Genomic DNA, 14,323 nt, shown 5'->3' on the forward strand with positions numbered 1-14,323 from the left:
GAGCAACGATGGACGACTTGCGACTGGAGGACGGCGGCAGCTCTCTGGCTCTCTCAGGCTCTCATTCTATTAGGACTCAGGCATGGAGGAGAAAGATGGATGTGAGATTGAGTTGTGGGCTTGCGTTGTGGCTGCATGAAAGCTGAAAGGGTTAGGGATTTGGAGATTTTGTTATTAGGTTAAAGGATAAACTGGTAAAAAGAATTATCACTTAACCACTTTTTTAGTTCGGTTTGGTTCGGTTCAGTTTCTGCCAAGCTAACCAAAAACCAAATTGAACCGATCAGTTTAATTCGAAAAAAAATAAAAAAACCAATTTTTTGATTTTTTATTTGATTGTTGTAAATTTTGGTTTGATTTTGCAATAAATTTTGGTCTGGTTCGATAAATTACACCCTAAGTACCACTCTAACTTTTCATGAGGAATACAGACAGAGAACATTTCAACATTAACAAATTAGACGCCGCCATACAAAAAAATCTAAATCTCATGTTTAAGCCCAAATTAACGTTTCCGTAACTCTCAAAACAATTGTATCGTAGCCATAGACGACAGAGAGGAAAAACATTTTGCCTTTGTTCTTTTTCTACATCTAGTATGCACAGCCAAATGTCCCTTTCATGAGCTTCAATTATTGAGCAACGGAGGGTACTTTTGGGTTTACAATGTTTTACACATTTACTGATCCCCAAATCCCAATTGCAATAGCACATATAATGCAAATTGAAACTAAAGCCCACAAAAACAAAGTTCATAACTTAGGGAAAGCAGAGCATTGAGGCTATTAGGGGTGGCAAACACGGGTCGAGTCCGTCGGGCCGATCCGCTAAATCCGTTAAAAAAGGTGGATTGGATTAGGATTTGGAGCTTGCCAAATTAAAAAAATTCACTACACCCGTACGGCCAAATCTGCGGGGCGGGACAGGGCGGACCGGTCCGCCGGGTCGAAGAATTTTTATTTATTTATTTTTTAATTAAATAAAAGAGTGATTACTATTATAAAATTAATAATTATAAAATTTTTAAACACTTTTTTTCATTTTTTGTTTTTATTCTTCTTTTAGTTATTAACTTTATTTATTTTATTTTACAATTTCGTATATATGCTCAAATTATGTAACTTATTTTTTAAAATAAAGATGATTCTATTGACAAATATTATTTTGAACAATTTTATTAAATTTAAAAATTTAAAAAAATAGTAAAAAAATTATATTATAATTTGACTATTTTTTATTTGTATTTGATTTTTTAATTATTATTTTTTAGTTAATTTTAATGAATTTTATTTAAAAAGAAAAAAGAGTCAAGTGGGTTAGTCCGCCAATCCGCCATAAAGCGAGGCGGGTTAGCATTTTGAACCCATTTTAGTTAGCGGGGCGGGCCGGTCCGCCCCGAATATAAGGTGAGTCGAGTCGGGGCGGGTTGGGGCGGGCTGGCCCGCTTTTTCACCCCCAGAGGCCATGAGGCCATCAAGGAACAGCAGAGTAGTCTCAGGTTTCCTTGCTCTAATTGCAAATGATTTTTCTATTTTACCTTATTTTTTTTAAATGAGTTTAATTTTGATGTACTGACAGTATAAAGTATTTTATACAGTTGTGTAATCACGTTTGTTCTTTTGAATGACTATTTACATGACCAATGCACAATATGATAAGATATAATTGGATGCACATATAAAATTACTTTTATACCGATAAAGTATTAAAATTAAATTCTTTTAAAATAATATATTTGGATTTAGCTCTACACTTGTGTTTAATAGCGTATAGACTATAGAGACCCTTGCTATTGTTGTTCCCCATGTTGGATGTCCTATATGATAGTGAAAGATGAGAAGGGAATAATTGAAGTAAAGTGGCAGATTTGGAGCAAGTATTTATCCTGTGAACTAATTTGTACCCTAATACTATTAGAAAGACAAGTATTTATTAATTGTATAATTAATTAATATTAAATAAAATAAGTTTTTTATTTATTTTCTGTTTTTTATTATTATTAAATATTTTTTAATTTAAATACCGAAATGCTTTTGCTAGTATCTATTTCATTTTCTGTAAAGTATGTCTTCTTAGATAAGAAAAACAAAGCTTAATTACTTTTGAATAGGAATGGCAATAATATTTAAATTTGCGGGTATTTACTTATGTATGTAATGATAGTTATATAAATTTTAAAATTTCATTTTATTTATTAGATTTTAATAATTATATAGATAGATAAAAGTAGGATAAATACCTACAAAAATAGATTAGAATTCAACCATTTATTATAGATAAAAAATTTAACGAATTTTATGCAAATTATTTTAAAATAGAATAGAATTAAATAAAATAAAAATCTGTTCCTAGTCACCCCATTACTATCCCTACTTATGGAGTTTAGATATACATTAGTCAATTATCATAACGCAAGAACATACGTCATTTATTCAAACATATTACAAAACACTGGACATTGTTGATAAACCACAGATAACAAAAAATATTAATGGTCTCATTCATATTTAAAAAATTATGATTGACTTTGGACAAATAAGTAATTAGATTATATTATTATTATTTGTTTATTTATCTGCTTGTTTTTTGTTTGAACAGATTTATCCTTTTTTAGTTTCAATTAATTAAAGTTATATTTTAATTATTGTATTAATATATAATAACATAAATTTTTATCACACGTAAATAATTTTTTTAAATGTGAAAACAACACACTGTTATCATACGACATAAAAAAATTAAAAAATTATTAAAATTTATTATTTTTAATTAATTATTTAATTTTTATTTTAATAATCTAATAATATATTTTAATTTATATTTTTAAATATTAATCATTAATTAATAACTAAAAATAATAAATTTTTTAAATTATCTTTGAAAGCCAGATCCAGAATGGTAAGATGGAGACGTGGCTGACTACTGAGGTGACGAGGAAGTGCTATTGACTCTCCAAATAAAAATGGCATTTGGTCAAAATTGGCGTCCAAAATGACACTGGAAATTTGCACAAATTACATGATGAACCAGTCATCACATGAATAATAATCAAGTTTGTTCCATGGCTGACAAGTTACACAAAATAGTGCGTAAATTGAAACAAAGACAATGGGAAGCAAAGATGTGAAGTTGTTGAACTTTTGGGTGAGTCCGTTCGGTAAAAGAGTTGAGTGGGCACTGAAACTGAAGGGTGTGGAATACGAGTACATAGAAGAAGATATATGCAACAAGAGCAACCTCCTTCTTGAGCTGAACCCGGTTCACAAGAAGGTTCCAGTTCTTGTTCATGGCAACAAGGCAATCGCGGAGTCCTTTGTGATCCTCGAATACATCGATGAAACATGGAAGCAGTATCCATTGATGCCTCACGATCCTTATGAAAGGGCTCATGCTCGCTTTTGGGCTACGTCTGCTCAACAAAAGGTGACTTGTAAAATTCTATCACTTTATTTCCCTTCACGGGTGCTTAAGATGCAGCAAATATATTTTGTCCGCTTTTAATTTATCATTTTTACTAGTTATATTTTTCAGTCAAGTTGATGGCTGAGAGCCCTTACATAAAAATTTAGTCAATTTAGTCAAATCATCTAATGGTTCTCAAGTATCAAATTGCACTTGAGCCCCACCCTAATTTATTTAATGAACAGATGACTTTGACTTTTCTGCTAAGTTACAAAGGGTAAATACTACAAAGTACACTTGATTTAATTAACAGATTTCTGTCTTATACGTAGCTTGGGAAGGAAGGCTCATGGACTGCGCTGGTTAAGAGCGGAGAAGAAAAGGAAAAGGCTCTGAATACAGCCTCAGAGGTACTTGACAAGTTAGAGGAAGAGATTAAGGGTAAGAAATTCTTTGGAGGGGACAACATTGGATACCTCGACATTGCACTTGGATGGATCTCTTACATTATTCCCATCTGGGAGGAAGTTGGGTCAATACAAATAATTGATCGTCTGAAATTGCCAGCCATCAATGAATGGATGACCAATTTCCTCAACCACCCTGTGGTCAAGGACTCCTTGCCCCCAAGAGACAAGGCCCTTGATTACTACCATCTCTCAGTAAAGAAACATACTCCTAATTAATTATATACATATGTATGCTAATGTGTGTTTGTGAACATCATCATATATTGTTTAGTAATTAAAAATGTTGTATGATTGTATCAAAATATTATGACTTGTTATTATATCATTATACGTGACATTCGTACTACGTTATTGTGGATGGCTGGCGTTGTGTTCTTTTATAGTGCTGAGTATATGTTGGTGAGGTTGAACATTAAAAATTTGTCGTAGCTTGTTTGGATGTAATTTATAACGTTGTGATAACAAATCATGATTCGGTTATCGCTTGAATTGATGATCAACATAATGTTCCAATGCTTAATCATTCTGCTATGGTAGTGATTATCTAAATGCGATAACATAGATTTAGACTTGGAATCCAATCAGGCAAATCTCAAAAGTCGTAACTTACTTTAGAGCTTAACTAACTATTTTAGTAATAATATATATATACTGATAAGTTGGTTAGGTAAAAGTGGAACCTACTACTGTTGCTTTATCGGTATTACAAGTAGGAGTGTTATCGGTATTTTAGACTAAAAATCAATCGAACTAATTTGTTCGGTTTTTACATAATACCAATCAATTGGTTTGTTGTCTGTGCAACAACTGAATCGAATCGAACCGAACCAAAAACAATTTGGTTTGGTCGATTTTTTCGGTTTTTAAATCCTAACTAATAGAAAATTAATCTTAGTAAAATGATGTTCAAAACAATCAATAAACTGAAATAATATTACCTTACATTCAAATTCAACACAATTTCAACTCATTTCAACAACTAAACATAAAACAAACACATTTGTTAAGTCTAAAATTTCCATTTCAATATATTACTAAACCACTTCTGCGATTCGGTTCGGTTCGGTTCGATTTCTGCTGAGCCAACCAAAAACCAAACCGAACTGATCGGTTAACTTCGAAAAAAAACCAAAAAAATCGATTTTTTGGGTTGTTGTAAATTTCAGTTCGGTTTTGCGATAAATTTCGGTTTGGTTCGGTAACTTATACCCCCTAATCACAAGAGTGAAAAATAAAAATATTATTTGTACACTAAAATTAATTATTATATATTTATTTATAAATATATGTATAATTTAATTTATTTTTAATATGTATTTTATTTTAATGATTGATTTTAGTGTATTCGAGTAAAAAATTATGAAAGGTCAAAGTAGAAATCACGTGGAGCATACTTTTCCAAGATCCACAGATAAAAAATTTGTCGGATAGTACGAAGGAAGAGATGAATGCATGAACCACTTTTTCGCATATATAATAGTGAAAGATGAGAAGGAAATAATTGAAGTGGTAAATTTGGTGCAACACAATGGGAAGCGAAGATGTGAAGCTGTTCAACTTTCATGCGAGTCCATTTGGTCAGAGGGTGATCTGGGCTCTGAAACTAAAGGGTGTTGATTATGAGTGCATAGAAGAAGACATCTTCAACAAGAGCAACCTCCTCCTTGAGCTGAACCCCGTTCACAAGAAGGTGCCTGTTCTTGTTCATCGCAACAAACCAATTGCAGAATCACTTGTGATCCTTGAATACATCGATGAAACATGGAAGCAGTATCCGTTGATGCCTCAGAATCCTTATCAAAGAGCTCATGCTCGCTTTTGGGCTAATTTTGCCGAACAAAAGGTAGTTACTCTCTCTTGCATTGGAATTCCAGTAACAAGCTCTCTCTCTCTCATGTATATGTATGTAAATTGTAATAGCTTTTGGTGGCTGCGCGGATCGCAAGGCTTAGTAGCGGGGAAGAACAGGGAAAGGCTGTGAATGAGGCAAGAGAAGCAATGGAGAAGATAGAAGAAGAAATTAAGGGGAAGAAATTCTTTGGAGGGGACAAGATAGGTTACCTTGACATTGTAATTGGATGGATCTCTTACTGGATTCCTGTTTGGGAGGAAGTTGCATCAATGAAGATATTAGACCCGTTGAAATTTCCAGCCATTAATGCATGGATCACCAATTTCCTCAGCCACCCTACCATCAACGACACTCTGCCCCAAAGAGACAAAATGGTTGTTTACTACCACAGTCGCAGAAAGGAAGTGTCTCCATCTTGATGTCTTTCGCTTTCCATGCTTGTTCCATTATGAATAAAAATGAATAGACTCTTATTTTTGTTCTACTTTTTGTCACTTTTCTCCTTTGACACCTCAGACAAGATGTACTTTTGACCAAAACTTAAAAATAGGAACAAGTGCTCAATTTGGTTTAAACAATCTATTATATTATCAATGGCAACGATATATTATGAATTTACCTAATCTTTAAAAATAAAAAAATAATATAGTACACGACACTGGTCTTTGTTGATAAAACATTGGACAAATCAGAAAAGAAAGAAAATCACGCGGTTGAACATTGAGAAAAGTATGAGACAGAAAATTCAATGCCAATTAAACATTTTGTCAAGATTGTAGTCTCTACAATAACAATGCTATAAAATTCAGACAGAAAATTAAGATAGGGTGTGAGGAGAAGAACAAGATAATGGGAAGCGAAGATGTGAAGGTTCTGTGCTTTTGGGCGAGTCCATTTTCCATACGGGTTGAATGGGCTCTGAAACTGAAGGGTGTTGATTATGAGTACATAGAACAAGATGTATTCAACAAGAGCACCCTCCTTCTGGAGCTGAACCCCATTCACAAGAAGGTTCCGGTTCTTGTTCATGCCAGCAAACCAATACTTGAGTCATTTGTCATCCTTGAATACATCGATGAAACATGGAAGCAGCATCCATTGCTGCCTCAGGATCCTTATCAAAGAGCTCATGATCGCTTTTGGGCTAATTTTGCTGAAAATAAGGTATTATTGGTGTTGTTTTCGAATTCTAGTAACAAGCTTAATCTTTCAAGCCTGCTTGCATAGCACCTTCTCAATGTTTCTCTGTTCCTATTCAATATCTTAGGTCTTCAATAACCAACCTAAAACTATCACTAACTATGCTTTGTATATATGTAACAGCTATTATATGCTTCATTCATTGCCATGGTCGCGACTGGGGATGACACCGAAAAGGCTCTGAATGTAGCAAGAGACTCGGTAGAAAAGATAGAACAAGAGATTAAGGGGAAGAAATTCTTTGGAGGAGACAACATCGGATACCTTGACATTGCACTTGGATGGATATCTTACTGGATCCCTGTTTATGAGGAAGTTGGATCAATGCAGATATTAGATCCTTTGAGATTCCCAGCCATCAATGCATGGATGACCAATTTCCTCAACCACCCTGTGATCAAGGACAGATTGCCCCCTAGAGATGACATGGTTGCTTACTTCCACACTCGCAAGAAGATTGTGTCTCCTACTTACCATGACTTGATGAAGTATCTTTGAACCTCATACTTATCAAGAGTAATTCATATCTATCTTTGAATAAGAGCCTATTTATTTTATTTCACTACATACTATATTTTCTCTCGGGTATTAGTGAGTTCACTTGAGTTGTATTGCCTTTACAAATGTTATGCAACAATGGTGGAAAACTATTCTGGTTTTTGCATGTATACACCAATGTATCTACAGAGTCTAAATTAATTGATAAATACGCTTCAAATAATAAATAACATCCCTCAAGATTGCAACTCAGGAGTATAGGACCTACCCTATGTTGGTGGCTCCATGTTTGAAGTCACAAAGAATTAGTGTATTTGTTTGTATTGCTTCTGCAAATATTATGTTTCAATGGTACAATAAAACCATTGTGAAAGCTTCAATACATCAATCTCTAGCTAGTTTTGAAGTTCAAAGGATAAAAGGAGAAAGAAAAATTCTAGGAAAAATCAATTGTTATTTACAAGAAGGCCAACTAACTAAACTAACTGTATGTAAGCTAGTTGCCAATCAAGAAAGAAACTAGTTCCTAAAAGCCACGTTCAGAGGCGATGTTCCCTCTCTAATGTGTCAGACAACTGACAAAAGATGGTAGCAGCAAGCACGATCTCAGCTCCTGTGCCAAATGGACCCATCATCAAGTCTCCAAGCACAGTTAACACCCCGATGCACATTCCACCATAAACTGCAGCAGTAACTATATAGAGATTCAGTTTCCTTCCCATATTTGAGTTCCTCTCTCCATCCAACGTCAGTTGTTGTTTCTACAAAAGTCAAAACATTGTTTAAAGAGTATGTATGAAGATGAACATGAAGCAGAAGAAGGAAAAGAAAGGTCTGCATTTGTCATACCCAAAGCTTCTTAAGTAGACGTTTGGAAGAACGACCAGAAACTTCAATCCATGCTTTTGAGATCAATGTGCAACCTCCAACCATAAACGCCACATAGAGAATACCATGGATAGGATCGGCCAGCATGTTTGCCAAGCTGCATAATGATCAAAATAGTGTGTGTAAAATGATAAATAAGCCAATGAAAGAATCAAACATGTCTTACCTTGCTGGTGGCGTGACATAATAGGCTAGACCGCCGACAGGAATAAATTGGCCCGAATGCTCGCACAACTTCCATGTTCCCAGTATGCTTGTGAAGAGACTTGAACTGAAATTCCAATGCAGAAACTGCAATGAAACAGTTCTTGTTATCGGTGAATGAGATATCTTGGTTCAAGCAAAATCAATATCCATAACAGGCAGTATAAAAACTTAAAACTACCTGGGAGAACAAGTAGATAATGGAAACAGAAGAAGATTGAAGAATGATGGGCATGTAAGAGGTATAGAAAAGCTTAATTGGAATTGTGTTCTTTGCCCCTCTAACATTAGTTGATCTCACACGAAGACCAAAGTAAAAACGATCAAAATAAACGACAAGAAGGAAGATCACGATTGTAAGAAGCAGGTTGAAGACATTTGGAAGATTCTGTCGAAAGAATGCCTCTTGGAGAGCACCAACTTTGTCTGTCCTAGTAATAAGGACATGGATTAGTTCTGTAACAGCACCTTCAAATTCAGCTCCCCTGCCACTCTTGATTCTTGTGAAGCTAAAAGCTTTCCAAATTATGCTCCCACATATATTCGCAGCGATGAATGGTGTGACTCCAGTACTAATGAGACCATATCCTTTCTGAAAATATTGATCAAGGTATATGACAGTTATTCCTCCAAATAAAATTTGACCCATTACAAAGAGACTATCCACCCATCCGAGTTGGCCATACAGTCCATATTTGATACAGCCAAAGGCTTGAACAATTGTAATGATGATTCCCAGGATCATCTGATATGAATTTCTGCATGGGAAAAGGTTAGAAAATACTCATTAGTCATAATGCAAGAAATCAGTAGCATGGTAAAAGTGAAACAAATCTAGAAGATTAATGTGCTCATGATGCAAAACTGGCTAAAAGTACTTACACTATTGTAGGACGCTGATATCCTGCCAAGAAGTCCATCATATATCTGGAAATAACAATTGGATAGATGCCAAGCTCCATAAATGTCCTGGGGCTTGATGCAAAGATGCGGCGCATCAGATGAAAGGGATCAGCAACCTTAGTTGAATGTATTCCAGAAAGAGAAAGATGGCTCCAGAAAAGAAAGGTTAACCAAAAGGCCAGAGTGTTTATCAGCATGTTCCTTAAGGGGAGATTCGAGGAAGCTTGCGGCACTTCTACAAGATAAGGAAGAAATGGATTAAGCAAAAGCTGAACTCCGAACCGTAATCTTGCCATTTGGACTAGAAAAACTGATTTGTGCCTGTTTAACCCCCTGCAAAAACCATTCAAATATATCATTAAAAATGCAGGTAATTGAAAAGAAAGAATCATTGAAGATGAAAACCTTCTTGGAGCTATTGTCATTTGTAATGAATAACTATAGAGTCTCATTTTACTCAGAGCAGAGCCCCCTTTACTTAGACATAAATATTACACAGAACAATTCAGAATATGCTCAATAAATCGGACAAGGACAATTAATTTTCCACAAGAAATGCAAGATAACAAATCTTTATAATTGAGTGCGAATCTATTAACATTTAACAGCAAATAGTTATTAGATCATGAATGCCACTATACATACACACAGCTATCTAAATTTCTCAGCCAAAACATTAAGAGCACTGAAATCTTCAAAAGTCAAAATTTTTCCTCCGTTGAATCAAATCTTTGATAAACCAGTTAAAAATAGTGTACATTCAAATCAAACTGAAGATTGCAAGGTCAAATACATGATAGAAGCAAAGAAACAAGAAAAATGGGATTGAAACTTGCAGAACAAGAAAAGAAAAATGTAATGCCTAATGAGAAAGAAAAGTGAAAACCGAAAAGAGAAAACACAGAGAAAGGAGCATACGATAGGATCAGCAATGGAAGATCTTGAGTGAAATTGAAAAGCTTTGAGGAGGTTTAGGCTTTGTTTCCTTTTGGTAGTGTTGTGTTGCAGTGTAGCAGTATCTTCACTTGTCTCCAACTGATATTCATCAACCTCTATTTATATCAATATTTGTATCAGACAAGTTTTCCTTTTTCAGTTATGGGGGATATTACCAATTCTTGATTTTCTTTAAAAAAAAAAAGATTAATTGAAAAAGATTCTTGTTATTTAAGTTTAATAAAAATGCCAAAGAAACTCACTCCCTTTTCGAATATAGTCACTATTTCGACTAGAATTTTCTTTAACAGTTAATCCAAAACTCTAAAATAGTGCAACTGTCAAAATATCTCGCTAGTCTAATCTTTAATATATTAAATTTAATGTATATTTTTTTTAGACTCATCCTTAAATGCTTTTTGTCAGGGATGTATATTAAAAAATTAAATTGTGGTTAACTAGTTAAAAAATTATAACTACATTTTAGTTAATTAATTTAATAAAATAATTTTAAAATTATATTTATATTTTTTAAAATTGATTAACTAAAATTAAATTAAAAAATAATTTTTAATCAGTTAACCAAAATCAAAACTAAATTTTAATTTTTTAGATAAAAAATTTAATTTTTTTAAAAAATAATTTTTAGAAAACCAGTTTTTTATTCAAAAATTGATTTTTTTCTAAAAACCGGTTTATCTTTTTAAAAACCAATTTTCTATTAAAAATCAGTTACTTTTTTAAAATTGATTTTTATTTTTATAATTGATTAAAAATCGATTTTTAAATTTTATAATCAGTTAATAATCAATTTTATCATATAAAACTAATTTAATTAATTAACTAAGATTAAATGTTTAGTTAACCAAAAAACATGTTTAGTTTTTGCATTAACTAAACCATGTACAGCCCTATAGTCTTTACTAACTGCTAAGTATAGAATACTGCCCTTTTTGTTAATTTATTAAATCTCAATTTTTTATTTAATATATTTTATTTAAATGATTTAGATTTAAAAAGGTAACTTGTTAATCAGGTTAACAATTTTTTTTAATAAATTTTAGATTTTTTTGCAGAATTTAGATATTGGGTTGAAGTCTAAAATAAAAAAAAATATATAAATATTAAAAATAATATATTTGTTCATAAACAAAGCAGTTGGACTTTGGAATTAAAATAAATAATGCATAAAAAATAAGTTTAAAATTCATGCACTAAATCTAAAAAAATCACATTCATGCAATGGCAGAATTTTATCAGTTTGGACATCTACAACTAGCAACTCGAAATGAAAAGAAGTTTTTTCAAATTTATTTGAAGAATGTTGTTAATACCTTGAAGATGGGATGCCATCTTCAACAAAGAGATCGAAGTATAGATAAACTGAACAAGAGAAGGAGCAGCACTAATGGAGGAGCACTATCGCATTGAAGATGAACGGCTAATTAGAAAAGGATGGAAATATTTAAAGAGGTCAGATTGGTAAAAATGGAGTAACGGAAGAATTCCATCAAGTTCACTCATTTAATAGTCGTTTTGTCTTGGATGATATTAAACGAGGGACTTGTTTTTTTTTTTTTTTTGCCAACTTATTTGTTTAGGCTATGACAAAATATAAAAATCCAGATGAATCAAAAATATCAAAAAGGTACTTATGGGAATAAGTTGATTAAGATATATAGATATTCTTTATAGTTAAAAGTATGAATGACACTTAATTCTTACAGAAAATAAATACTTAAAAATGATAAGATGGCATGCTCCTCAAAAAACTAGCTTAGTTAATCTTAGTCAAATATTTACAATGTAATAAAATTATGTCTTGTTGATTGGACTACTTAATGGAATTAGAGTGAACTAGTCAGCCTCTCATCATGGTTTTATTTAAAAAAAAAAGCATAATGCATAATTGATATACCACATGAAGCAAAAATAATAATAATAATAATAAAATAATGTAATAAAATTTTCTATTTTTAAATGTAAACATAAGAAAACATTCTCAAACCTATCATACTAATATCAAGGAATTAATGATAAATATTTGGAGAATAATATTAAATATATATGTATGTGGGGGACATTTGCCTCATTCAATCCTAGAAAAAAAATATTAGAAACTTAGAAAAAATAATATTAAATATATATTATATATATAATATTAAAACTTAATAAATTTTATTTTGTGTAAAATAAAATTATACCATTAAACATGAACACAATAATAAAATTTTTTGTGTTATATAAATTTAATTAAAAAACATATATACTCAAATAAAAAACATACAATAATATAATGATAATTACAATAATGATGATAATAAATTTTGTGACATTAACTTATTAGTTATTTATTCAAAACTAAATCTAGCTTTTTAAATATGAATAAAATTATTAAGGTGCGTCTGGAACACAGGCTTAATATCGATACAAACTAAAAGATAAATATATTTTGTCTTCACATTAGGTCAAAAATAGAATCAGAGGGATCAAAATCTGTTAATTCATATAGAGCCATCAAACTGGCCCAACCAAGAATCAGAATTGTATGCATTAAAAAAATACAATTATTTAAATTAAGATTAAACAAATTCTCTATGATTTAATTTAAGTAACTCCAAACAAAAGTATAGTAAAAAAGAAATAACAATAAAAAAATAATGTTCTATTTGAATCAGACTACATAAATCTGTATTTGGTGTAAAGTGTATAAGATTGGGTTATGTCTTAATATTTTTTTTATTAAAATAAATATAAAGATTGAAACAAACAAAAATACTTAAATATCTTTTTTTTTTAAAGAGATATTTTAATGTTTTAAAATTATAATGTAAAATTTTAAACATAATTAACAATCTTAATTTTAAAAGAGTCTTTTATTATTTTCAAGATTAATCTTAAAAGATTAATATCTTAAAATTAAATATAAGAATATTTTAATATTTTAAAATTATTTTAAATTTTTTATTTCTAATACAATTAAATAATATGAATTAGTTCTTATAAAATTACTTTAGTACTTTTAGTAACATTCAGAAGTTGTTGTGTTCTTATAAAAATTAATTAAAGGGGTATTTTAGTTTTAATTTAAAGTTTAAATTTATAATTTTTAATATAGTTAAAAATATTTATTCTTGAAAGTATTTTAATTTTTATTCTAAAAGAGTATTTTAGCATTAATACTATTTTGAAACTAACATTTTGTTAGTGAATTAATACGCTTTTTTTTAGTTTGTTAATAAAAAATAATTTAAATACATAATTAATTAATAATAGTTATATTTTCATACAAATTTTAAAAATATTTCGTATATAAATAATATTTTTTGTAAATTAAACATCGAATATAGAAAATAACATCTCTAAACTAATTTTTTTAGGTTAAGTTCGTTCAAAACTTTGATATGTTACCAATAAATAACAAATATTCCATTGATTTCTTGTATTTTTTTATAATTTATATATGTGTATATATTATATTTTATTACTGACCAAATTCGAACCAAATAGAAAATAAAACAAAATCTTTATGTTTACTTTTCTTAAGTCTTGCGATATTATTGTTCTTGCAAAAGGAAAAGAAGTTTAATAAAAAAAATTCATATAAAAAATATTGATATAATTTTTTTAATAATAAATTTTTTATTAAAATATGTTACTTTACTATATTTAAAATATATTATTTAGAATAAATATATTATTTTAAATAAAATATATTATTTAAAAGAACATTTAAAATTTATTATTTTGCATTAATAATATTATTAAAAATATATTATTAATTTTTTTTAAATAACAGTTTTTTTGTTCATCAATAATATGGCAACAAAAGAATTTTACACAATAAAATTTACTACATAAATATTATATTCATTTATTTTATATTATATGTAAAATAAATAACATAATTTTATGTTAGTAAGTTATATTCTTTTGCATAATGCAGTCCATTCGCCATGGACGTCGTCAT

At 30.4% G+C, this 14,323-nt stretch overlaps 4 protein-coding genes across 4 annotated transcripts; 3 read left to right on the forward strand and 1 right to left on the reverse strand.

The window, feature by feature from the left end:
• Positions 1–2,924: 2,924 nt before the first annotated feature.
• Positions 2,925–4,230, forward strand: LOC112792744 (glutathione transferase GST 23). The gene is made up of 2 exons (XM_025836088.3): positions 2,925–3,423; positions 3,735–4,230. The coding sequence occupies exons 1-2, from the start codon at positions 3,109–3,111 to the stop codon at positions 4,086–4,088; spliced, it is 669 nt and encodes a 222-aa protein (XP_025691873.1). The 5' UTR covers positions 2,925–3,108; the 3' UTR covers positions 4,089–4,230.
• Positions 4,231–5,358: 1,128 nt separating this feature from the next.
• LOC112792745 (glutathione transferase GST 23) lies at positions 5,359–6,208 on the forward strand. Its single transcript, XM_025836089.2, has 2 exons — positions 5,359–5,715; positions 5,793–6,208. Exons 1-2 carry the CDS (start codon positions 5,401–5,403, stop codon positions 6,141–6,143), a joined length of 666 nt encoding a protein of 221 aa, XP_025691874.1. The 5' UTR covers positions 5,359–5,400; the 3' UTR covers positions 6,144–6,208.
• Positions 6,209–6,282: 74 nt separating this feature from the next.
• LOC112792743 (glutathione transferase GST 23) lies at positions 6,283–7,674 on the forward strand. The gene is made up of 2 exons (XM_025836087.3): positions 6,283–6,888; positions 7,048–7,674. Exons 1-2 carry the CDS (start codon positions 6,574–6,576, stop codon positions 7,420–7,422), a joined length of 690 nt encoding a protein of 229 aa, XP_025691872.1. The 5' UTR covers positions 6,283–6,573; the 3' UTR covers positions 7,423–7,674.
• A 287-nt stretch (positions 7,675–7,961) lies between these two features.
• LOC112792742 (uncharacterized) lies at positions 7,962–9,713 on the reverse strand. The gene is made up of 5 exons (XM_025836086.2): positions 9,397–9,713; positions 8,696–9,272; positions 8,477–8,601; positions 8,272–8,407; positions 7,962–8,183 (listed from the first exon to the last, which is right to left on the reverse strand). The coding sequence occupies exons 1-5, from the start codon at positions 9,711–9,713 to the stop codon at positions 7,962–7,964; spliced, it is 1,377 nt and encodes a 458-aa protein (XP_025691871.1).
• Between the last annotated feature and the right edge of the window lie 4,610 nt (positions 9,714–14,323).

The sequence above is a fragment of the Arachis hypogaea genome, chromosome 13, assembly GCF_003086295.3.
Source record: "Arachis hypogaea cultivar Tifrunner chromosome 13, arahy.Tifrunner.gnm2.J5K5, whole genome shotgun sequence".
In the NCBI taxonomy this organism is placed as follows: domain Eukaryota; kingdom Viridiplantae; phylum Streptophyta; class Magnoliopsida; order Fabales; family Fabaceae; genus Arachis; species Arachis hypogaea.